General features: G+C 36.1%; 1 protein-coding gene across 4 annotated transcripts; it reads right to left on the bottom strand.

Annotated features, from left to right (window-relative positions):
- Nucleotides 1-154: 154 nt before the first annotated feature.
- Nucleotides 155-27775, bottom strand: fnip2 (folliculin interacting protein 2). 4 transcript variants are annotated; one of them, XM_081360553.1, is made up of 19 exons: nt 27560-27636; nt 20245-20302; nt 19351-19474; nt 16330-16422; nt 16104-16204; nt 15944-16018; nt 15811-15863; nt 15237-15299; nt 14515-14586; nt 13354-13489; nt 13059-13260; nt 11197-11285; nt 10665-10811; nt 10233-10402; nt 7857-8595; nt 4590-4746; nt 3607-3807; nt 2903-3018; nt 155-2469 (listed from the first exon to the last, which is right to left on the bottom strand). In XM_081360553.1, exons 2-19 carry the CDS (start codon nt 20253-20255, stop codon nt 2391-2393), a joined length of 2628 nt encoding a protein of 875 aa, XP_081216679.1. In that variant the 5' UTR covers nt 20256-20302; nt 27560-27636; the 3' UTR covers nt 155-2390. The 4 variants fall into 4 exon arrangements, with proteins under 4 accessions (XP_081216679.1, XP_081216678.1, XP_081216676.1 ...); XM_081360552.1 differs by lacking the exon at nt 20245-20302 and having other exon boundaries at nt 27560-27775; XM_081360550.1 differs by lacking the exons at nt 20245-20302; nt 27560-27636 and adding an exon at nt 22326-22652.
- Between the last annotated feature and the right edge of the window lie 120 nt (nt 27776-27895).

Genomic DNA, 27895 nt, shown 5'->3' with positions numbered 1-27895 from the left:
GGAGAACAATTCGTTCACTTAAAAGATATAAAAACACTGACCAAAACAATGTCAAGAAAACTTAAACATCTCTATATAAGTTCATAGACTGCTGTCATACACAATTTTAAACCGGACCATGCAAAAGAAGATATATAACTACAAAATGCAGAATTTCTGGCAATTTGTTTATTCACTAATTCAGTTCTTGGCAATATCATATTGTCACAGACAAAATACTCAACCACATTCAACCTGGAGTATAAACACCATGCAGGGAACAGACCAAAAGTAAAACAAGAGACTACTGAAAGTATAGCAAAACCTTAGTGTTCAAAGTTCCAACCTCAACAAAACTATTGTAAACAAAGCAAGACAAATTTACATTTACTTTCAGTACAGAAATTCACTAAAGACGTTTGCACATGTAATGGTTTAATCCAAAATGCAGCTTTTAAGTGTATACTCACTGAAGATATAAGTACACTGCATTCTTGATGTGTGAAACTGACTGATCAAACTCATTCATTCAGATCAGGACACTTTCAGATCTTTTATTTGAGGTAGAGTATTTTGTGAAAATATAAAAAATAATCATCTTTCTCTAGCTCTTTAAAATGGAACAATAAACAACAATAAAAAAAAAAAGATTTTTTATTTTTTTTTTCTTGTCACAAACTACTATTGGGGTTCTATTGCTATGACATTTATGTCTTTCAGTGCAAAACACCACTGAAAGAAATATAAAGCATTCTCAAGGACAGAGCGTAAACATGTGCTTTAGTAAGCCTTTGACTCAATAGTAGCACCAGATTAATACTGTAATCCACAATCTGTGGACTGTCCAGTAATTAACGTGAACATAATTTAATATCACACCCACTTTTTCCATTATGTAAACATTCTCTCATCTTTCAAAGATTGAGGCACACACACAGTTTTCTGCAGAATATGGACTATGATAAATACTTCAATTGCAGATTAAACGAAACGTAAGATCACATCGAGTAGAAAACTATGAAAACTGATTGATTTGGTCAAATTCCAAAACAAGAAAATAAACGCTGCTATGACTTACATTGTCAATTCAGGAACAAACTGATGCTTTTCTTGAATGAAATTTCAGAGATTCATTTTAAATGTCCTTTTTATGCTTTTTAGAGTTGTGTGCTTGGTTGGAATTTAAGGGTTTAAAAGGACAGCTCACCTAAAACTGAAAATCCTGCAATTTTATATTCACCCTCATGTTGTTCCAAACCTATATGGCTGACTGACTTTTTTCTGTAAAACAAAAAAGGTGACATTTTAGGATAATCCTGGCTATTCTTTTCCATGTGATGACAGTCTTTTAGGACTGTCAAGCTCCAAAAAAAAAAAGTTCAGAAAATGAGAGCATAGAATATAATATAATTGTATGGACCACATTATATTTTAATGGTATTTTTTTTTGTCATTTTGCTGAAGTCCCCATCTTATTTCACTTTTATTATATGGAAAAGAATCATCCTTCAAAAATAAAAAAAAAGTGTCCTGCAAATTTGGAATGACAAAATTGTAAATTGACAGAAGTTTTATTTTTGGGTGAACTATTTCTTTCAAGATTAGCTGTGTCTCAGGAATGCTACAAAATGTGGCTCCTAATGTAAACTAATGTGCTTCACAGAGAGACTATACATTTTATAGTTATGCTTTCATCCTTAGAGGGATATTCTATCAAAAAAATTAAAATTCTGTCATCATTTACTCACTTTCATGTTTTCCAAACCTGTATGACTTCTTGTCTTCTGCTGAACACAAAAGAAGATATTTTGAAGAACATTGATGGATAACCAAACAGTTTTGGTTCCCGTTGACTTCAATTGTACTTTAAAATATCTTGCATACAGGTTTGGAATGATATGAAAGTGAGAAAATGAGAAAATAATGAAAAATTTTATTTTTGGGAGGACTATCCCTAAATACACTATTGTGCATTCAGATATACTGTAGCGCTAGCAATCATAGTACGGAAGGATCAAATGTATTGATGCTTGTCCATATTCTTGCTCTTAAAGATGTTTTCCATAAATAATCTTTGCAGTATCCAGTCTTTCCTTTCATATAAAACTTAAAAAAGACACCAGATAAAAAAAAATGGAGAGCATTAACAAGTGTCCCTGTGTGGTGCCCGTTTCAGTCTATAGGTAGTTAGTTAGATGCACACTCGTACGTACATACACACACTGTCAGATGGACAAACAAGGCATTCTGATTGGTATTTTAAGGCTTGGTGTAGGCTCCGAATGGTTGTCGAGCACAGTGCATCTTGATTGGTGTGGTTATCTGATAATGATCAGATCCTTACTGGTCCATGCAGAACAGGAACACATTCTGATTGGTCCTTTATGTGAAATAAATCTTGCTTGGTCTATTTAAAGGAGGATCTGAGCCACATAGGGCGAGTGTGTGCTGGCCACTGCTGTAAGCAATGGAATGTCACTGGACTCAATTCTGGGGAAAAATAATAATAAATTCATATGACATTATGCAGTTTTATTTTCACAATGTCTGCATTTAGAATATCATAATGCATGACTTAAGTGTAGGATTAGTGACAACTGCTGTGTTCACGCCATGTCGTAATTGCCGTAGTCTCCAGATGACAACACGCAACGTTCTATTCGGAGCTGTTCATGTCCTCGGACTGGAAATTATGCGTTTGTATGGCAACACTATCAACGCCTAAATGAATCTGCAGCAGTCATGTGGTACAGGGGTCACATGGAACATGTAGGAGCTCTCTGAAAATTCCCATCTTCCAAGCTGTAACTCCGAGCTCTACAAGGACGTGAACGCTTTTTAACGAAGTTAAAATGACGTTATTACGGTAATTAATTACAACATGGCATGAACACACCTAATAAGTAGGTAAGTGTGATCTTACCCCAGTGCCAGCCCCAGTTCTTTTACATGGACCCTGGTTTGTCCTCTCAGATATTCTGCTAAGGATCGACTCTTAAAATACACCTCCTGTAACCGGTCCTCCAGATGCATCACACACTTATGTTTGCATAAACACACACACAAAAAATCAGAATCTACACTACTGATCAAAAGTTTGGGGTCTGTAAGATTTTTTTAAAGATGTTAGAAGTAAAACAACAACTACAAAAAAACAGTAATATTGTGAATTATTATTATTATAATTTAAATGAGCTGTTTTATATTTTTATATTTATTTTAAAATGTCATTTATTTCTGGCAAAGCTGAATTTTCAGCAGCCATTCCTCCTCAGATGATCATTCAGAAATCATTCTAATGCTGATTTGGTGCTCAAGAAACATTTCTCATTATCTATGTTGAAAAAAGTTATGCTGCTTAATATTTTTGTGGAAACTGGTATTTTTTTTCAGGATTCTTGGATGATTAGAAAGTTCAAAAGAACAGCATTTATTTAAATGTTTTTAATTAGTGTAAAAAGTCTTAAGATCAATTTAAATGCATCTTTGCAGGAATAAAAATCCTACTAACTCCAAACATTTGAATAAATAAACATATTGAACACTGCAGGTAATAAACTGTAAATATGTATGTATGTGTGTGTGTGTGTGTGTGTGTGTGTGTGTGTGTGTGTTGAGGAGACTTACAAAATCGGTTGCGATGTTGAGCGCATATAGCTGCAGAACTGATGTGATGAGAGTGTGTATGAGGTTAGACACCATCACGTCCCTGCCCATCCGCCCGCCCTCACACACGCGCCTTTGACTCGTCACCACCTGCACACTCAGTCGGTCTGTATCTGCCACAATGCACAAAGCCTCGGCCACGGGTTCATCCAGCGCCGGATGCTGCACATACACAAAAGGTACACACTTTTTCCTAATGTACGGTATAGACCTTAGTCAGGTTAGACGCCATATTAAATATAATGTGGATGAAAACGAGGCTGTGAGGGATAGACTAAAAACCAGTTCACACCAAGGATGATAACTATAACAATAATGATTTATATATAGTTCTAAAAGTCATTCTAAATACAAAAGAACAGCAGATCAACACCACAACCATAATGATAAAAGCAGAGAGAAACTATATCGTTGGAATCACTTTCGGAATGTTTTTTTTCCAGATGATGAATGATAAAAACAGCCAAGTTGACATCTAATCAGAATCCATCCTGCTTTAAAGAGCTTGAGCGAAAACTACAGCGCGTGCTTAATTATAATAAAGAGAATTATCGCCCACTGGTGTGGACGCTAATATAGATATCGTTATAGTTATCTGTACAGTTATTTGTGTGTGAACAGGCATTTACAAGCAACTTTCAAAACTGTTTTATGGAGTTTTTGTCATCTGAATTTATTTATTTGTTTATTTTTTTGAAAGACTTTTAGTCAGCTGAACAATCGGTCATTTTCCTCATTTTCATTTCTGTCAAAAATTAAAAATGGCATTACCCTGGTCAAGCTAAAATTCAAACAAGAAACCAAATTAAACATTACACGTTAAACATTAAAACTAACAGACATAAAACACTGGAGCAAAAATTGTCAAATGAATGATTGTGATTGTGAACATACATGAATTATTTACTGTATGCAGTAATAACTGTAAATGTAACTGTACTTACAAGAACAGTGTGTTCCAGGTCAGCCATAAGGCACTGTTTGAGCCTGAGATCAGAACTGATGCCATGCAAGGCAAAGTCAGGCATGTACTGAGGACAGTAACCACCCAGCAAAGAATGCCCAAAATGATTAACACTGGCTCGACTCTCTACCTGATAACTATACAGAAACAAACACAAATGGTTATTGCAGCCTTTCCTTGCAGATGAGCTAAAACATTTTATTATGAAGAGCTAAAAAAAAATCGAACGTGATTGATAGCTGTGGGCCAAAAATAAATGTTGCATTAAATACAACTATATTAGATTAAATTTTACTTCAAAAAATAAATAAAATAATTAACTTTTCTACATTTCAATAAAAAAATCTTTAAAAAAAAAAAAAAAAAAAAAGTTATGATTTTTTTCCTTTTTCTTCCCCCTTGCCCTCTTATGATATAGCCAAATCAAAAGACTTCTGGTTTCAGGAAGAGTAAAGCCAACGTTTTAGAACAATAATTTCGTGATTTGCAATGTCCCTACTTTTAAAGAGGTCATGTCATTAATTTAATTTAACTCCCACAAAAAATATTGTTTCTGTCAAAAACAGTAAAAATACACTTTAGGTTTGTAACACTATTTTCCTTCAATTTTTTTTGCTGCCTTTAAGACTTCTATCTATGCATATAAAATGATACAGCACTGTGCTGCACTTGCAAGCTGTGGGCTTCATGTCAGGTCCAGAGGCGTCGAAACTTACGCTACTTCAACATCGCGTCAAGTGTTACTCTTTTGGCTTAAGTCGACTTGCGTTGGCCGTCTGCCGGAAGCTAGTTATTTTAGTTTTTAAAGTTTTAAATATGGATATTTTTCTTACACAAACGCATCACTTTGCTTCAGAAGGAATTTATTAACCCCCTGGAGCCATGTGGAGTACGTTTATGATGGATGGATGCACTTTATTGGGCTTCAAAATTTCATCCACCATTCACTGCCATTATAAAGCTTGGAAGAGCCAGGACATTTTTTATATAACTCCGATTGTATTCGTCTGAAAGAAGAAAGTCATTTACACCTAGGATGGCTTAAAGGTGAGTAAATAAAGGGGTAATTTTCATTTTTGGGTGAACTATCTCTGAGAGGCGGTATTAACATTAAGTGACATGGCATCTGACGCACAGAAGCCAATGGCACATGTCACTATGCGTATTGGCACATCCGGTCTTCATTGGCATGTGCCATTGGATAGTGGCATGTGTCACTGACATTATTGGCATGTGCCAGTGGTGGATAGTGGCATGTGTCACTGCACTGACATCGCAACACACTGACACTGACATGTCACCTGACTGACACCGAGTCGCGGAACATGTCACCGTGTTGCGACACCTCCAGTAGTGACTAAAAGATTAATTAAACACCTATAGCCTACTGACGTAATTGTGGCACAAAATCCTAAATAATTAGTCTAATTTTGTGATTTTTAAAATATCAATTAAACGAATTAAAGTGCATTAAGATTTTTTCAAACGTGTTATTTGTGTCACGTCTTTATTTGATTGGTATGTGCCACTGAATGTTTTGTAATACCAGAGCTACTTTATGATGTTTATCTCGCAAAGTCACAAACTGCCCATTCTAGGAAAGACACGAAAAAAAATCTATCATGGGTTACTACGAATACAGTCGCGTCCGTTACTGTAAACCTTTGTTTTTGCGTGATGCTGCACAGACGCACGCCAGTAGGTGTCAGTATAAGTGAGTGTAACACTGGCCAGCGCAAGATTCTTATCTGTGGCTTTAATATTTCAAGTCCTTCCAAAAAGTGTAAAAAACTAGCTATATTCTCTATTTAGGCTATACAAGTGCAAAAAACAGCTCAGTGCATTTTGAAAATTCAACAAACAGGACCTACCTTAACATTATGGAATTATTCAATAAATAAAATAATTTGTGTTGTACAAATTAACTATGTGCATATGTTACATAATCTACATTATACTCTGGCAGACAGCTGCAGGTGTCACTACTGGAGGTGCCACAAGATAAAGAGACATGTCAGTTTTAGTGACACAGGCCAACTGGCATGTAGGCTACCACCAGTGGATATTGGCATGTGTCACTAAAACGTGAGATGTGCCAATGGATTGCGTCATATGCCACTTGCATAACAATTTGCTTTATGCTGTCAAAAAATATGATTTATAATATCGCTAAGTTAATGTGTAGCCTACATACATAATTCGATACAATTATTTTTGAAATATTAGCCTAAAGCCACAGATGCGCTGGCCAGTGTTACACTCACTTATACTGACACCTACTGGCGTGCGTCTCTGCAGCATCACGCAAAAATAAAGGTTTACGGTAACGGACGCGACTGTATTCGTAGTAACCCATGATAGATTTTTTTCGTGTCTTTCCTAGAATGGGCAGTTTGTGACTTTGCGAGATAAACATCGTAAAGTAGCTCTGGTATTACAAAACATACAGTGACACATACTGTACCAATCAAATAAAGACGTGACACAAATAACACGTTTGAAAAAATATTAATGCACTTTAATTCGTTTAATTGATATTTTAAAAATCACAAAATTAGGCTATTTATTTAGGATTTTGTGCCACAATTACGTCAGTAGGCTATAGGTGTTTAATTAATCTTTTAGTCACTACTGGAGGTGTCGCAACACGGTGACATGTTCCGCGACTCGGTGTCAGTCAGGTGACATGTCAGTGTCAGTGTGTTGCGATGTCAGTGCAGTGACACATGCCACTAGTATCCACCACTGGCACATGCCAATAATGTCAGTGACACATGCCACTATCCAATGGCACATGCCAATGAAGACCGGATGTGCCACCGGATGTGCCAATACGCATAGTGACATGTGCCATTGGCTTCTGTGCGTCAGATGCCATGTCACTTAATGTTAAAACTGCTACTGCTATCTCTTTTAAAATGCTGATATTCTTGTTGGTATTCTTCAGATGTATATGCAGAGCTGCAGGTGCTACATTATCACTAGTTTTTCTGGTGTTTTTTATCCTACTTCCTCATCATGGGTGGACCATGTTTCTGAACACTGAATAGGCAACAATGACATGTAGATGTGAACCGTCATGTGTTCAAATGCATTTATCCGTCTGACATCAAAAAATTGCAGAAGTTTGCAAAAAACCTATTACGGTGTGTTTTCATAGAACAACAGCTGTCAAAAGGTCAAATACAATTTTATGCATCATGACAAGACTGATTAATTTAAGAGAGTGAGATTAGTTTGCACTTACTTTGGCAGTGGTAACTCGCACTCCTTTTGTTCTGTAGCCACGTACAGTTCTTGCGTTGGTGTTTCCTCATCATCACTGTCACCTAGAGCACTATCTGAGCTCTCGTTCCTTTGTATGTCACTAAAAATCCTTTGATGCAACTTCCTGTCCCATCCCCGCCCACACCCCGCCCCAGTAAGACCGCTGGCTTGTCCGTCATTATCTGACTCCCTGGGGCTGCCAATGTGAAACTGCACCCTATGCAGAAGAGGACTCTGATTGGCCAAAATGTGCTCTAATCCACCCCCAACAGAGTCACTGTCTTCTCCAAAACATTCCTGTCCCATTTCTGTACATTCAGGCCTGACAGTGGTCGATTCCATACTGGGGGATGGATTCGTTGATTTTGTATCAGTCAAAAGCGTTTCATCATTTTGCTCTACAAAGGTGCCTGGAATGGCATCGCCCAAGCCAGAGTTCAGTGCTTTTTCACTGGTTCCAATAACACTAAGAGGGGGCTTTAAGGGATCTGTTTTTTCATTGATCCTTTCACTTCCAGAGGTGGGATCAGTGGTTTGAGAAGTGCAGGGATTGGCCGGATCGGTCCTCTGTCCTTGAGGTTGTACATGCTCCTGCAGGTCTGAGCAGCGAATGAAGTAGGACAGAACATACAAGACTCGCTGTACCAGCTCCCTCCTGCGTCCCACGACCACCGTTCGACACACTCTCACTGGAGAGCCCAATGCACCATACAGATCACCTAAACAACACACAACAAACAATATAATACAGTAACAAAACTGGTTTATAGTTGCAAATGAAAAAAATGCAGGACTAGCAAAGTTACTTTTTTTTAAAAGACAAACATTAGTGACATGTTCTTTTGTTTATGACAGCTCAAATAAGTCAAGTTATTTTAAGTAAAAAATCACCATGAAAATGAGAATGCAAGAAGACCAGTCTTCAACAGAGGATCAGGGAATTATTGAATTATTGAATTGAATTATTGTTTGATCTCAAACTAATTTTTGTGGGGGAAAAAAACACAAATATATACTAAAAAAACGAAAGAAAAAAAATACAATATTAAATAAATGAACCTCAACAAAGAAAGAAACTATAGCTCAGCTAAATGATTCATTGTCTCTCCCACGTTACAATGAATATTTAGTAGTAATAGTATTTAAATAGTAAAAATTAATATTTAACACATTTAAGTATATGACTTTGTACATAATAATTGTTTTAATGATGTATAGGAATCATAATATTTTGTTTATATAGAATTATATCAGATTATACAGAATTCAGCTGATGTGCAGAGACAGATGTAAATTGAAATTGCTTCACACTTGGCTCATCCAATCAGAATTTTATAAATTTCTATTATAATATTATTTTTATTGTTTGAGTATTTTTAACTCAAGTGCTAAATAATATGAAGCTGTTTTTGCACTGCTGCCACACTTAAGCTTCATTTAATGTGAACAATATTATATTTTCATTCACATCCATCATGGTTATTTATTTAAAGAGGCCATTTTATGCTTTTTTTGTTTTTACAAAGTCTTGATTTAGTTTTTTAGTCTACTAGAATAGTTTTTCATGCTTGGATGTTAAAAAACACTTTCCCCCCCCACATATTTTAAGTTGTTGCTGCACCTCTCTTCCCAGTCTGTCAGTAATGCTCTGTTAGTTTCAGTCTCTATGAAGGCCCTCTTTTTAGAAAAGCTAAAAGCTGTTTAATTGATGTCTGATGTTGCTGGGAGGATTCGCAGAATAAGAATTTCATTGTACTGTGTGACGACTGTTTCCTGTACATATGACAATAAAAAGTTGAAGTTAAATGTTCTCTTGATTGGTCAACTGCTTTGAGCGTGTTTCAGAAATGTCACGCTCCTTACCATAACCATGAGTTTCAAAACACTATGCAACTCAACCAGGCATCACCCTTTTATTTTGCGTATGCCTTCGGCAGGAATTATTTAAATGAGGAATCTTCAAAAGAAGAAAACTCAAGACTACAATTGAGTGGTTTTAGAGAGATCAGAAACAGTGCTTACTGATGTAGAGAATTACTCTTTTTGGAGTGACTTTGTGCTTTGTTACTTTTTCATACTCAAACAGCAACATTACACACTAAAGAAAGTTGAAAATGTAAAAAAAACATAATAGGTCCTCTTTAATTTATAAAAAAATGTATTTGCTGAAACTCTAGTTAAAATAACAATGCTGTGATATATGTGGTTACTGAGATATATAATGAATTGCTCATGGCATGATTTACTAACGTGATGTCCAGAGTGCAGTAGACTCAACATTCCTGCTTGAATATTGTATGAATGTTTGTAGGAGTATATATTTATACATTTAGTCTTGTGTGCATTTTTTTTTTACCTAATTGAGCCCACAGTGGGTTGTATGGGTGAGATTTTGCCAACAGATCCACTGTCTGTGAGGCAGGTTTCTGGCAGGCAGGTGTGATTGGCGGCAAGCTGCTGGGCATCACCGTGGGAACCCAGGCTAAGTGATGCGTAAGAACAGCAGTAAGGAGAGCAGAGAGAAACCTAGACAAAAATGAAAGGAAACGTTCACAAAGTTCCCACCAGGACTCAGTACAATAAGGCAATCAAGAGGAAATAACTCATGACTGACTGCCACACAGACACACCTTGCCAATTGTGTTTCCTGACATGCTTAGGATCAGTGATGGTGATGGAAACAAATAATTGATTTTCCAAATATCCCTTTGATTACACAGTACTAGTAAAAGAACAGGGTTAAAGATTTGAAGTAATATGTTTAGTAGAAAGGTTAAGGACCACTGACTGGCTCTTGGCTCCGTGTTCCATCAGAAAACTCATCTCCTTCAGAAAGCGATGACACAGTAGGTTTCGCTCGGTACTTTGGGATATCATGGAAAGCCAGAGTGGCTCGCTGATGCGGGGAGCCATGTACAGGTTCCACACCGTCATCCTACAAACCAATATAGAACCAGATGAGACTAACGCAAATCAATGTTCAAATTGACTTGATCTCAAACTTGAGGGCTTCTGCAACAATATCCTCTGCACCAAGTTGGTCATGAAACAAAGGATGTTTAATACTGTAGGGGGGCATGAAGATTCATATTTGTTCTGTAATTTTATAGGCAGAACAAGAAGGCTGAAAATACATTAAAACATTACTGTAAATATTTAATTCCAGTGCTATGATCACTGCCTTGCTGAATTAATTGTGTCATTTTAGTCACTGCTACAAAAATAGTACATTGTACATGAACTGTACATGAAGAATATAATGCCAAAAATATACTGTTAGAAATGTGATGATATCAGCACCACATCCCTCTCACTTTCACCTGAATTCTCCCAGTGCTTCCATCACTCGACACAGATAGACCTGCACTCGCTGACTGGACTCAGCTATCCTTCTACACAGAATCATAGCCTGAAAAACAATCACACACAGTTTGAACTTTGAGGTAAAGTTTAAATGTTATGCAAATAGAATATACAAGATTTTTTTTTTTATATAAATTAATACTTTTATCGGCAAGGATGCTTTAAAATGATCATTATTTAAAGTGGCAGTAAAAACATTTACATTGTTAAAGGGGTCCTATTATGCCCTTTTATGAAGTCTTGATTTTGTTTTTGGGGTGTACTAGAATATGCTTTTATGCTTGATTGTTAAAAAAACAACAAATTTATTTTACATTATTACAGCACCTCTCTCCACAGTCTGGTTCGAACACTCCGATTTCGATGTAGCCCCTCCTTCCGAAATACTGCTGGCCCAGTGTTTTGTGATTGGCAGCGTTTAGCGTGTGTTTGGGAAATGTCACGTCCCTTACCATAACCGTGAGCTCTACTCAGATGTAAATATTAAGGATGGTGTCACTTCAAACCAATTCAAGCCTGATTCAGAGAATGTTAACAAAAAAGAGGATCGTCGTCCAGAACGGATTTCATGCATGGACTTTGCAAGCACGGATTTCATAGGACGTTTCAGAGTGCCCTTTGTTTACATTGTTGCAACAACATAAAACTTAATAATTGGAACTGTTAATAGAAAACGCAATTGCAAATTATAGGACATACTTACAAGTTGTGATCCATAAACAACAGATTGTCCCAACAAAATGCGAACTGCTCCGTTTCAGGAGAGCTTCTGTGCATAATCTGCATATAGCCTCCATTGTACTCTCTAAGTTTCTGGAAGCTGTTTTCCGTAAAATGTGCAGCACACAGAAAAACGTTGGGGTTATAACGTTCAGGAACTCTAAGTTAGTCAGCCTTAGGAAGTCAAACAAATGAGTTCTGGAAAAGGGGTGGAAAAACAGCGTCCCTTTGACATAGCAGCAGCTCAGCCAGGCCTCACACTTTTTTGCATATTCCGTGGGTGGAGAGACATTATGAATTCGCAAAATCTGGAAAAAATGTGTTGTAGTCCAAATAAGTCTTGGAAAGTGGATTCTGTTAAATATCTCCCTTTGGAGTGGACTGTTAGCTTTGTAACCTTGCAGATCATTTTTATGCTCAAACAGCAACATTACACTCTAACTAAAGTTGAAAAAGTGAAAAAGCATAGTAGGACCCCTTTAAAGAAAATTCTATTTCAAATAAATCTTATTCATTTATCATTTTTTTCTACACTGCAAGACTGAAGTAATGCCTGCTGAAAAGCCTACAGCTTTACCACAGCGGAGGAATTGCATTTTAATATTTTAATTACAGTTATTTTAAATAGTAAAAATATTTCACAATATTAGTTTTACTGTATTTTTGATCAAATAAATCTTGGTAAGCAATATATAAAATATAAAACTAGGCACCTTGTGGTTCAAATTTGATTCAAAATCCTATTCAGATATTCTCCATGCATCTCAATTTTAAAGCAACACCACTAGATTGATAAAGGTCATACTAAAATTAGTTTGCTCTGAGCCACCCATCAAAACTGTATAAGCTGGCATAATAAACCAGTATCAGCCTTGTTGGTGGTTTTCTTTGGTCTGTAAAATACGATTGTTTGGCCTTTTGCCCCGTTTGGTGTTTCTGTAATGTTTTTCTAAAAAACAGAATTCAAACAGACATTTTTAAATACTGATGATAACTCTTTATGAAACAAAATTATTATACTTTTTTTGTTTTTTTTGATGAATACTAGAACATTTGGCTAAAATGACAACAAATAACTCGCCTGCACTATCACACTTACCCTCTCGATAGCAGTCTTGAGTTTGTTCATGTGAGACTCAAATAGAGGAAAGTGGGAGAAGAAAAACTCCTGAAAATTGTGGTTTTCCTCCTCTCTCTCTGGCAGGCTTATAATGATGCTGATGGCAATCTTCTTCCTCCGGATCATCGCAGGATTGGAGCTGCAGCTCTCGTCAGACAGGTTGAACATTTCTTCAGTGCTCCTGATGCACAGACATACACAAATACATCCAACTTATCTGCCCACTGTAACTTCTGATATCTTACTTGTGGAACATAAATTTATTCACACTTACCAGCGGGGCATGGGGCCATGTTGAAGACTAGTGGCCTGGCTACGGAGCCATCGCCGCTGGTAACTGCTGGCACAGCCACTGCTGAAGGAGGAGCCAGGTGAGGGTAGGGGAGTGGCCAATAAACTACTCAGAGATGCTGCAGAATGGGAAAGTGGAGTTCACAGGCACATTTACGTTATTACATTTATTACTTTAAATCAGAAAGTAAGACAAATAAGACTGGTCAAATTATGTTTATATATATATATATATATATATATAAAACATTATTGAATATTGCTTTATCTTTATCTGATAATGATTTATCTGTGAACAGCATTATTTATTTTTTAAAATAATTTACCCTCATAACCTATAATTTAAATAACTTTCCCTCCCTTTAGCAACGACATCTCTTCTCTTCTCTGATGACGTGTTTACTGGCGTGAGGGCAGGACGACCTGTCACTCACATGAGATCACAGCGATAGCAAACCACAACTAGCCAATAAATTCCCAATGGACAAAATTAAGTCCATACATTTTTTCTTGTTCAAGAAGCCATCACTCAGAAATATGTTACAATATGGAAAGAAAATGCATAATAAAAAAAAAGAAAGAAAAAATAATTTGGAAAGAAAAGACAGTCACAACTTCTGTTTCATGCTGACTTTACTGATAGCAAATAAAATGTACACTAAATTACTTAATAAATTACTTTAAGCCAAAGAAATTACTTTCATGTCATGGCGGATAACTGATAAATGGCAAATGTTAACATTCTATGCTATTTTTGTCTAAATAAGTTACAAATAAAACACTAAAAACTAAAAGCAATCATTTTAAATGCTACACAGGAACGTAGACATCACAACGTTACAATGTAAAGTATATTCAATTTGAAACTGGGTAAGGATTACATTTAACTAGAAGTTTTAATTCTTAGTTTATTACATAATTTACAAGATTTATTATATTAATATTATTAATAAATCTTAAAATATAATCAATGTAAAAGTAGAGAAAATGAGCATGCACCATTAAATATCCACTATCAACTGACAACAATAAATAAAAATGTATATATCTAACATCGGCCGACAACTGGTATGATACAGTGATAATGCTTTGGTCAATTCAAGAATGCATTAAGGATGTTCTGACTTTATAAATGTGTTCATACCTGAGCGAGCAATGCCACTGTCTCCATCCTCACTGTGTCCTCTGCTAGGCATGTCCACTGGATTACTGTGGGCTGGAAAAAGAGAGTCATTACACATTCCCTCACATTCAGCTGCATTCTGAAGAATGTAAAGTGTGTCCGCATTGCTTCACATTGTGGGTGATTTGGTGGAGGTTTTGGGTTCCCAAGCACTTTTCAAGAGAGCATGCAGGTTAGTATCCCCTGCACACAAACACTCACACAACACCTGCAAAAGTGTGGACCCATCTGAAAGCGTGAAGATAAAGCCTAGAAACCTAGAACCTAGAAACCTTGCAGTCTCATTTGTAACAATGCTGCTGACCCACAATAACTCTGTTCACACTTGGTATTTACATCCATTTCAGTGATCCAATCACAAGTGTACAGCTGTAAATACAGATGTAAACAGGGTGAAAAATATTTGTGATCCGATCACAAACCACATTGTGGTAATATGAGATGCATATTAGTATCAGGTGTAAACAGCATTCTGTCTCCACTGTTGTGATCGTATCACCCAAGTATGTTAATACCAGGTGTAACACAGGGCCAAAGGCAGAGGAAGTGCATTATGTGAGGGGCCTAAAATCAATCAAAGGCTAAATAGTCAGAGAAGACACAGCAGAAAATGAAACATAGCTAAAGTGTTTGTGAATGTGAGATCAACACATGCTCACGCTGATTCAGCATTCCACACAAACCTGCAAAGAAAGACGCGCTCCGAGCCAGGCAGAGCATAGGAGCGCTAGGTACTCGGCAAACTCCTAAAAAGAGTGGTATATGGCCATGTTGAGAAACGGTATGTTTGGGTGAAAATAAACAGATGAAAGTGCTGTTCCGAAACCATGAGCTGCCATGCTGCATATATATATTAGAAACCCAACTGCTCAAAAGTCTAAGCATAAAAAAACACAACACCGATAAATATTGGGTAAAAATAATCCTTCTTAACTACATTTAACTATTTTCAATCATTCTTTTTCAGAATTGAATAAAATACAATTTAATGATGTCAACATTTTTTTCTCATCTGTCATCCTGGTTGTTTTTTTTCATTGAGCTTGCTGCAGTGTATTCTGGGACTGTTCTTTGTGAAAGGTACATGGAATGCTGCCTTAAAACTCGGGAAACAGCATAAATAAGAACAGCTTTTGTGATAGGAGCGAACCTATAAATTGCTGCCTACCGGTATGTAGACACTCGGTAGCTCACTAGGTTTTGGAACAGAGTGTGACAAAATAACAAATAAAGAAGAAGTGCTTGTACTTATCTTACCTATGCTGCTGGTGTGAAAAGTTTGGCTCATCGACTCAAAACTGTCTTGCAGCCTTTAAAAAAATAGAGACAATGAGTGATCGAAAGCAGAGTCATGTAGCAGCGGATTACAGGTGAGAGGAAAGAGACGTACGTATTTGTACTTCCAGAGGTGCTGCTGCCAAACTGGGTAGAAAAAACCTTACTGACCATCAGCTGAGGTGGAGACCTGTCACATACACAATATTACAGAGTTATCGCATACACACCACCTGATTCCTGTGAAATATATTACATTTACATTAAATACTCACCAAATGTGATGAATTTTAAGAGTTGAACCCTTATAGCTCATGGAAACTGAGCCAAACATCATCTCTCCAAGCATATTCACGTCTGAAGCTGGTCTGTCATACTGAACATACATAAGTCAAATGTGACAAAGTATTCTATGTAGCCTAGGCAAATATTCTATTTTTGACTAATGGGTTTCCATGATACTGACTAAATGCCTGAGCATAAATGTTTTTCTGCACAAACCTGATATGTAGGAGGCTTGTCTTTCTCATTTGCTTGACCTCCGATATGGCAAGCACCACTCCGATTGGGGGGAGTTTTGTTTTCATCAGCAGTCTGTAAGATGTACAAAACAATCGGCTACATCACACTGTGTCTCTCAATCTTTAAGGTCATCACAGAATCAAGGGGATATTTGCTACAAAATATGGGTATCCATATTAAGGACTAATGAGCACTACCGTTCAAAAATTTAGGGTCACTACGTTTTTTTTTCTTTTTAGAGATTAATACTTTTGTTCAGCAAGGATGCATTAAATTGATTAAAAGTGACAGTAAAAGTAAACAGTAAAACATTGTTGCTAAACATTCCATTTATAAATCTTATCACCAGGAAATAAAACTTTCTATTCCTCAAAGAATAGAGTATTGAAAAATCGCATTTTATTGGGGATGTAGGCTATACTATATAGGCTACACAGGCAAGCAGATAGACTCAGAATATTAGACTCATGCTAAGCGTTTCCCAGTGAAATACTGTCATAAAAGTTGGCTTGACATTGGACGTTCGAGATTCGCAAATTTAGGGACCGTCTCTAAAGTTGCATACGACATTGGTATACACGTTTCTAACTTCAATAGCATTTTTAAGAGAATGACTTGCAGTCATAAAACCAACTGTAAAGTATTCATGTAGGTGTCAGGTATGATGCGCACCTTGATTTTTGGAAATGTTATAAAATAAACTGTCAAATCATGTGTAAAAATTGCCATTTTTTCCACTACCTAATTTTGTTTTGGAGGTCTCCTACAACAGGTTTACATGCATCAAAGGTCAAAAAACGCTTTCATTTTCTCATAATATACATTGCACGTTGTAGACGTTGTTTGCGGGCAGCCAATGAAGACAGGCGGGTATTATGCAAATGTGTTACCCAGTGACATGTAGCCATAACGAAGTGAGATTTGAATTACTGACGACTCGTTTAGGCGGTTCAGAGTCGATTCTTTATTTTGAGAGACGATAATTTATTATGCACTTTTGGCTTCACAACTTTGCAGCTTGTTTACATTACATTGTTTACACAGACACAGACACTACACTACACATTGCATGAAAGGTAATATTTCGAAAAAGCAAAATAGGGGCTCTTTAACTTCAAGCAAGTCACACGTTAGTAACAATTGCATGCCGTCTATTCTTTGCTACATGCGTCGACCTAAAACTGACTTTCGCAACTTTTTGAAGTAACCTATTAAAATCATTCAGATATCACAAGCCATTGCTATCGTGCAGCCCTATTCACCAGTAATGACACAAGTGAAGTCTTTTATGAGTGAGTCATTGAATCATTCATTCAAACCGATTTAAAAAAAATTATTCAAATTAATGATATATTTTTTTAATAGACTGCAGCAATTAACATTTTGTCAGAACCTCTTGTAAATTACGTTATATTGTTTAGTTGTGTACTCAAAATCTTGGGAGAAACGTGATCTCTCTCTCTCTCTCTCTCTCTCTCTCTCTCTCTCTCTCTCTCTCTCTCTCTCTCTCTATATATATATATATAAAAGAAAAGAAAATCGTGATTCTCCATTTATCCAGAATTGTGCAGCTCTTCTAAAAGAATTTAGCCTATTTCTCACAGAAATTATGTTGTGCAATAATGTGGAGATAAATAATAATAATAATAATAATAATAATAATAATAATAATAATAATAAAAAACAAGGAAATCAATAATATGGAAATCTGCCAGCACAATATTCCACCATGAGACACAATTCTATAGCAATACACACGCTGTTATTCTGTCTCTCTCTCCTTGTGACAAAAGCTGAAGGGCTGAATAAACAGACCAATCATGTGACAACTTACTGACAATAAATCACACTCTGTTCAGAGAGAGTCAGAGACATTCAATAACAACTATCCAGATGCATGAGTATAGATGTGTTGACATGAAAAATACAGCTTTGATTTAAGACTATGTACAAGCAATAGGAAATTTCAACTCAATATTACAACAGTGAAAATAAAGTATGCATATTGTGATGAAAAATCAGTTCACACATCAGTTTAAACTTTTGCAGTAAATAATTAAGGTCTACTTAAGGGTTTCTCCTTTTTGCTAAGAAGTCTTAACTTTTATCTTTTCTGACAAATTTTCTTTGCATGTGAATTAAGAAACTTTTCCTTCCTTAATAGCCTCTTTGCAAATTACATTGTAACACTATTCTAAATCAATCTGTGCAGAAAAATGCTGCACAAACTGTTAAGGTCAGAGTAACACTGATGTGTTTAGGGACCGTGTTTTACTTTCATGTATTGAGTATAATACATTTTGTTTTTTTCATCATTACTTACCTTTTGCTTTCTTTATTGTTGTTTTTTTCCCCTCTTACCCTGAGTGTATCATAAAATTATAAATAAATCATTAAGAAAAACTTCAGCCGTACTTTCCTAAAGATGGGATCCTTCAGAAGGACATGCAGAGCGGCAGGTGTTACACAGTCAAGAATAATCCCAAGTTTCCCACATTTTAATCTTATGGTATGGTTCTTTTTTATTTTATTTTTATGAACAGCATCTACTAATGTCCTTCGTTTATCTCATCATGACTGGATGGCCAAGTTTACACTGAATAGACACTGACATTTTTATTTATTGAAGAGTAACAATAACAGTTACAGTATGTTTGCATAGTACTTTTTTTTTTTTTTTTACTTTGAAAGATAATGAAAAGCCTGAATTCTCATGACATGACACACTTAAAACATCCTTGATGTGAAAAGTGTATAATTCACACCCCAAAAAAATTAAACCAAAATTTTTTCATTTAAAATCAAAAGTCAGTAAACAGCCATACTAATCCAAGATCCAACCCATACGCTCACTCTCATAAGCAATACTTTGACCCAGTTAGCCAAGCAGTCACACCTGTCATGAGATCCAAGCAAGCTGGATTACAGAGCATGTGACTCCTCCCAAAACAGTGCTCATAGACACCCCCCACACATACACACACCACATTAGCAACTTACCGGCTCGGATGCGTCCAGTTTATGTATTGCTTTGGAGTCAAAGAGAACCTGCCGCCCTCTTCTCTCACAGTCTTGATACACTATTAACCTGATCTGAGCTAGATCAAACTCTGCAGATGCCCAACTAAAAAAAAGAGAGAAACAGAAGTAATTGTGGTCAAAACATTCAAAAACAGAAAATACAGTAAAATTATGAAAACTTATATTATATTTTTATTGTAATATATATTAAAATTTAATTTATTGCTGTGATGCAATGCTGAATTTTCAGCATCATTACTCCAGTCTGCAGTGTCACATGATCCTTCAGAAATCATTCTAATAATCTGATTTGGTGCTCATGAAACATTTCTTCTTATTATCAATGTTGAAAACTGTTTTTCTGCCTAATATGTTTGTGGAAACAGTGATCATTTTTTGGGATTCTTTGATTAATAGAAAGTTCAACTACATTTATTTGAAATAGTTTTTTGTAACAATATAAAAGTTTTTTTCACCGTCACTTTTAAGCAAAGTATTCATTTCTTTTTAACAACATTGCACTGACCCAAAACTTTTAAATTGTAGTGTACATTTAGTTTTTGTCCTCACACAAAGCTATCGTATGGCTTCACAACACTTGGAATATACCAAATCAGTCATTTGGTCTACTTGTATAGTGCTATATAGATCCCTGTACACTGAATCATTCCCTGAATTCACATAGGAAAAGAGAAGCGTGAACATTCTTCAAAATTTCTCCTTTTGTGTTGTTTTGGAAGTAAATTCATTTTTGGGTGAACTATTCCTTTCATTTAAACCATAAAACTGCAAGAATTTTCAATAAAGCATTTAATTGCACCATACCTAAACGAGCAAAAATACATTTCCTTTACACAAATACAAACATCCTACCTGCTTTCCATCCTGGTGTATGATAAGTGATCAGACACTCATTTCCAGCCTCTAAGCACTACATATACATCCAAAATAGATATGAATAACAACCACAAGAAGCCCGAAACTGGCCAAGAGAGCAGCTGAAGGAACGGAAAGTGGACCATTCACACAGTTGCATGTTTCTTCTATTAAACATCAAAAGATCACCACAGTCTAACAAAGGAAAACACAGGCACACCGTCTCCATCTCCGCTTGTCCGGGCTCTGAGTGCACAAGTCACACGAACCCCCCCCCCCCCCCACACACACACACACACACACACACACGCACACATGGTGTCGGCAGCGCCCCTTCTCTCTGGTTGCGTAGATGATGCAGTGATGATGTTTGTTATATCAGTGTCCATGTGTGTGTTGGCAATCACTATATGTCTGTTTGCGTTGAGCTTACGGACTTTGTATATGGACTGCTTAGTGTTAATGTGAGTGTGTATGTGTGTGTTAGAAGATACGCTGCTCAGTCCTTTCTAACCCAGCTGCTGAACAATACACTGCTATGCACAGGCCCCCTTTATCCCTCACACACACTTACACACACGGAGGGCACAGGCTCTCTTTATCCTCTCCTACTAAGACTTTGCCTGAGTGTGTGTGCCAGTATATAAGAGAGAGACAGAAGGAAGGAGGGAGAGAAAAACACTTGCTTGGGGTGGTACTGCCACTACACATTCACACAAACACACACACACAGACCCAAGAAGTTATATTAGCAACACTCCTCATAGATACAATGGTTTTCATACTAAGATAATACCATATACTAAACCTAACTTTCACAGAAACCTGTTTACATTATTAGATTTAAAGCAAAAATTATTTATGAAATATTAAAATGTCGTGACAAGTCTGTTTTTCGACAAGTTTCACTTTGCTTGTGAGGACAATTTCAACCATTTGGCCTTCACAAGTGTAGCTAAACCCATACACACACAAACATCTAACTCTACTGACAGTGATTCACTTTTAAAAAGCAAAAAAGAATAATAAATTAGCCTTGACGCATCCTTTTTGGGATTTTCCTGATACTTCAGATCACATGATCAGCAACCGCTAGCTGTGTCACATGATCACTGCAAGTACACACAAACACACACTGAGATCTCACTGATTGACAACAGACTGAAATCTGCTGCGTGTAGAAAGCTGAACTGGAACATTCATTCACAAATTCTATAATATCCCTCAGCCTCATGCACTCAAAGCAAAGGTCACACATCAAGCAGCTTCAGCAGCAGTAAGAGATACCAGTCCACTAATACACAGATTTACACTAAAATGTACATAGTTTATACAAATATATACAATAAACATTTCTGCTATGTTTCACATGTCGACATTACTGCTTCAAGATACAGCACATAAGCTGCATGTATCTCAAGTGGCATATATACCACAAAAAGATCCATTTACACAGACAGTTTAATGCTGCACAGAAGCAATGCAAGATATTACAGTTCAAAAAGATGTTCATCAAGTTAATGTTTTATGTGAAATATGAATTTAGATAACTAAAAATTACAATATATAAATATGAAAATGGATATGAAAATAAAATAAGGAAATTCTAAATATTTAATCTATATTATTCATACATGTTTAAATAAAAAATATGTATACATTAGAATGCAAATAATTTGAATATATGCTAATATGTACTCAGTTTTAAGGCTGCTCTGATGCTGCATTAAAGACAGAAGCAAAGCAGCATCATAACAGACTCTTATATTAGGGGCTGAGGTGGGTCAAATATGCATATTTTACATGTTGTGTGTTGGTTTATTTTTAACACAGAAGTTGAGAAGCCATAGAGTCTGCTTAAAACAGCCTTAACTTGGCTCTGTAACAATGCCTTAAGAATACATGTTTCACACATGCAGATGCAAGCACATACTGGCCAGCTATCGACCAAAGTTAAAAATCAAAAAGATTTGGATCAGATCCCTCTCATTCGCAAACAAAGATATTACGACATTTGTATAGTGGCCGAAAAAGCACACACACACACACACACACACACACACACACACTTGGTGTACCTGTTCCGTGAAGCATCCTCTGGAATGAACAACCCCCTTGCGGTGGTTTTCTTGAGACTCTTAATCTTCATCTTCAAAGGTATTCCACTCGATTCACTACAGAGAGAGTGTGTGTGTGTGTGTGTGTGTGTGTGTGTGTGTGTGTGTGTGTGTGTGTGTGTGTGTGTGTGTGTGTGCATACAGGCATGCGTACACTCATCCGGTTCTCCTAAAAAAATTATTTCTTACTTTGTCTAGAAGCAAGTTCTCCAAATCAAACGGCATTTATGAAATTAAAAGAAGATGAATTCGAATAATGGGAAGATTCAGATGGAGAGACAAAGAAAGGAGAGAGATATTTTTGGGTGGCATGTGTTCAGAGACTAAGAGGTTTCTACCCATATCTATCTGATGACAAACTGAATACAGCTCTAACGTCACATGACTGTCATACACACACTCACACACCCTCTCACAAAGCATGTGATCCAAACAGTCATAGGACACTCACTGGCCAAAGTTGCAAACCTCAGCAAACAAACTAACATGTACCCTTTTCTTACACTAAGAATACATGTTGCAACACATATTCGGTCAGTCATATGCTTCCCCCCCACACAAAGAGTGAACATTTTCAAAAAGTAAGGGTTGACTATGGAATTTTTCCACCAAAAAATAAGAAGATCATAAGTAGCCTATTAAATTCAGTTTGTTTTTTTGTTTGTTTTTACATGGAGGCAGACATTTTGAAATCACATGACCAGCCGAATAATACTTTATCCAATATTAGAGCGTTATGGAGATACTTTCACTCGCAGAATAAACTGACTGACTGCAAACAGTGCATTTCTACAATGGCACCCGTTATTAAAAACTTTTTCACTATGCTGCATCAACACCACTAGGTGAACTGTTGTATTTATTAACGATTAAAAACAAATTGATTGAAATTAAGCTGAAATAAAAAAGTATAAATCTTAGATGAAAAACATATAGCAACTAACTGAAATAAGCTAAAATTACAAAAACTAAAAATAATTTAAAGCTAAATTTAAATATAAAAAAAGCCTAACTTAAAAGAATGTCAGAAGACAATATGAACAAAAACATTAAACTAAAAATTAAAGGTAGTCTATACTGTGTAATATTTTTGCTCAAAATTTAAATAATGAGTAAATACATCATTATTCCTTCATCATTTCTTTTTTTTTTCTTGCCCTGATTCATATGGTAAGCCTATTATAAGTGTTTATATTTTAGACCTGTCGGGATGGAATTATATTTCCAATGAAAAAACTGAAAAAAATCTCATTTAAGAACACATTTCAAAATGTTACTCTGCGAAAACTATTTATTTCCCTGTCAAATGATATATATCCGTATTTTGGTTAATCCAGTGATTCTTACCTAAATCAATTCCGCAAATAGGCAAATCTTGAGCAGTGGCTGTGGAAGTAAATGGAAGGTGATTACATTAGTGGGAGATTCCTTCACAGTTCTATTCTGTTGTTTTAGACCTTCAAATTAACACTGGGATCAATGTTTTATATATTATCAGTGGGTACCTATGGAATGCTGCTGAAATAATAAATTAATAAATACAAATACAAAAAAAAAAAAAAGAAATAGATAGATACATAAATAAATATACAAAGAAATGTAAAAATGAATAAATACATCTGTATGTACTTTTTTTCCATTTATTTATTTATATATGTATTTATGTCTACATTTATTTATTTACACTTTTTTGTCCTTATGATAAAGGGGTGTGTGTTCTACCTCAGACATAGCAATCGAGCTCAGAGTGGCAAGAGCAAAGCTTTGAGGCCACAGTGACACCTTGTGGTGTGACCAAATTAAATGCAAGAGGTGTGTGGAGTGGTTGGACACCACTTTGCACGCCTCTTCCATCTGATTTGTCAACCCTTTCTCCTGTCCTCTGTACTGCAACATGGCACGCAGCAACCACATATTTACAATTCATTTTCAAGAATTTGCTTACAACCCAAGATAAAAAAAATCTATCTTTCTGCTTGTCAATAACAAATCAGTGATTACTTCATTCATAGCCAATAAAACTGCAGCTGGCATGTGATCTAAAAACTATTTTGTAGGTTATTAATTGTATCCTCATGTGGCTTAATGTATAAGACAATGATATTGGAGGACCAAATTCAGTATACGCCTTACAGACAAGCAGAAGAACCTCGCATATGAAAGCAATGAGTCTAATTGCACGTTAAGCATTTACCCCTTATAGAAAACCGTTAAGAAGAAAACACTTAAATTGGCTTAATGCATTAGACAGTGATATTAAAACATAACATTCACAACACCTTACTAATAAAGAATGAGCAGACGAGCAGATGAGTCCAGAATATGAACGCAATGCACAAAGTTTCACGTTAAGCGTTTTCCTCCTATAGAAAACCGTTGTGAACGAAACGTTTAAGGTGGCTTAATGCATTAAGACAGTAGCCTATTAAAGGACCAAATTATTTTAAGGTGTATAGCTACACCTTTTTGATGATGCAAACTACAGGCAAGCAGATGAGACAAAAATGTGAAGCTTTGCGCTCATATTCTGGGGTCATCTACTTTCCTGTACACAGTAGGCCTATATCTTATTAACAAACTGTATACTGAATTTGGTACTTCATAGGGCTGCATGATATGGGGAAAAAAACTAATTGCGCTTTTTCTGGTTAAAATTTAAATGCATAAAAATATATACTGTGTGTATATATATATATATATATATATATATATATATATATATATATATATATATATATACATACAATTTGGCTCAAATTTTTGTGCTTATTTATCAAATGACTAATAATATTTATGATTGTTATTACTCCTACTAAATAAATATATTAAACAAAATGAGAATTATTACTATTGTAATAACACTTTCTTTATAAAAATAAAAATGTCCTCATTACTGTATGGACAAAGAAATGTATAAATAAATGTGTAAATAAATAAATGTAGACATAAATACATATACAAATAAATAAATGTGGAAATAAAATAAAAGTGTATATAAATAAATGTATAAATACAATTATACATAAGGAAATAAAAGTATAAATACAAATTTCTTTTTGTTTTTCCATTTCTTTGTATATTTATTTATTTCTTATTTCAGCAGCTTTGGCATTCCATAGTACACGGGGTCACTTTCTGCAAAAAAACTGCAGAACTGTCATGCGATAATGCCATGATAGTCCATAATATTGCATTACCGCTAAAAAACGTATGTTAGACAATTGACAGTATATGAAATAATGCATTTTTTTGGCTAAAGCTTAACATTATTAAAGAATTATAATTGTAGTTTAAAGTGAGGAATTAGCTAAAGCATGACAGCTTTTCATTCACATGGAAGTACTGCTATATTTTGATCTCACTGACCCAGTGGACCTAATTTCTTATTAGATACAAGGGTTTGTGATGAAGAACTTAATGTCGCCATTAAATGGAAATTGCAATAGTCTTTTCTTTCATATTGTGATGTCTATCTGATTGAAACGGCTTCTGGAACAAACAAAAAAAGTTAGGCGGGACTTGATTTTTTCCATCGGGAATTGATTGGATCGTTGGATGGTTGTGGTTTGCTATTGCTGATCTCATGTGAGTGACAGGTTGTCCCGCCCTCACGCCAGTAAACATCATCAAAAAAGAGATTAGAATTATGTCACTGTGCTTAAAGGGATAGTTCACCCAAAAATGAAAATTCACCCATGATTTACTCACCTCAAGCCACCCTAGGTGTATATGATACAATCGGAGTTATATAAAAAAAAAATTCCTGGCTCTTCAAAGCTTTATAATGGCAGTTAATTGCTGTTTCTGATTTGAAGTCCATAAAAGTGCATCTATCCATCATAAAAGTGCTCCACACGGCTCTGGGGGGGGGGGGGGGGGGGTTAATAAAGGCCTTCTGAAGCAAAGCGATGCGTTTGTGTGAGAAAAATATCCATATTTAAAACTTTAAAAAGCAATTAACTGCCAGTAGTAGGAGCTAGTTCTGCATGTTTTCAACCCGCCCATAGCGGGTGGGATCTCACGATAAAACAGCGTATTTTCAGTTTCGAGTAAACTAATAGCCTAGTTGTATCATTTCTTCTGATATTGCCCTCTGTAACCGGTAGGCGTGGCTTGGGAGTGGCCTCGTTGGGCAGCGAAGCAAGTGCATTCTGGGAGTTGTTGTCTTTCATCCACATGACCCAAAAATACATTTTCTGGCTTTTCTCAGTCTAGAAGGCACCAATTTCTAAAATAATTTCACATTTCTACTACATAAATGACCCAATTTAAATACACGTTCATCTTTTCAGCAATGGAATATCCCTTTAAGTCGTTTATAATAAATACTACAATATTACATTAATAATATTATATTTAAAAAAATGTTTAGATTTCATGGTGATTTTAACCTTTTTCTAAAATGCGTAAATTTAACATTTTTAAGATTTTTCATCATCCCCATGTGTCACTGGACTACTTATTTTTCCTATAACTTATATAATAGCCCTTTGATATAGACGTATTTTTCCTCTAATTTCAGTTTAGCAGACACCCAGAAATATGACAGATTTACCAGCATGCTTTTTTACTTTCAACCCAATAAAACCTCTTTAATTGACAACAGATATATTGAATAAAGTAATATATAATGAAAAGTGCAAAAGGAATATAAAATAATCATTTGAATCAAAAGCAAAAGACGACCATACATTTGTAAAATTATACAAATAAACATTTCAACTTTCCACCCATAAAAACCGCTGTCCACCCACTCTGACTAGAATAAAGGAACCAACAGAAAAGACAAAGCAGAAGCCACAAACGTACGTGTCACAACCATAGGTCACAACTAGCAAGAATTGTGCAAGCAAATGCTCCGGACGAGTTACATAACGTGGACTCGGGATCAGCTGACAAGGACGCGCGCTACGCAGAACTCGTGTGTGACAACACCGTTAACACACAGATCAACACTACGGCCTGGAAGGGGTGGCACAATTATGGTGAACATAAACTCATACATATTTGCACAAACCTCTACTCTTTATTGCAGAAGAAACAGCTGTCTGCCGCAGAGAGGTCAGCTGACAGTGAGCGTCATATAAAGCGCTCAGACTGGCACGCGCTGCATGCACAAAGCGCGTGCAGGTGCGAGGAGCTCGTGACTGTATATCCATAGAGATAGCTGTGTGTATGCGTGCTAATGGTCTTACCATTGCTCCGCTCCCCTCGAGCAGTCCCGGGCGCTGCCGTTACCGACGGCTCTCTTGCTGAAGAGCTTCTGCAGCAGCGTCGGCATGCTAGCGCTCTATTTTTCACAAACACAACACACTCTGGGATTCCCGTTTCCACATCATGGAGTCATGTGACATATGCAGCAGCTCAGCTGAGACACCAAGAACAGAAGACTGACAAAAACCCACGCGCGCTCTCTGCTGAGTGGACACGGATTCACAGGCGGCACGTGCAGAACGTGCTTAACGTGCCTAAAGTGTTTTCGTCTTTCTTACTTTCTTTTTGGTCATTTGCACATACGTTTCTTATTCCCA

Source organism: Scardinius erythrophthalmus (assembly GCF_964197995.2).
Source record: "Scardinius erythrophthalmus genome assembly, chromosome: 3".
Classification (NCBI taxonomy): Eukaryota; Metazoa; Chordata; class Actinopteri; order Cypriniformes; family Leuciscidae; genus Scardinius; species Scardinius erythrophthalmus.
This window is presented reverse-complemented; position numbering and strand designations above follow the sequence as displayed.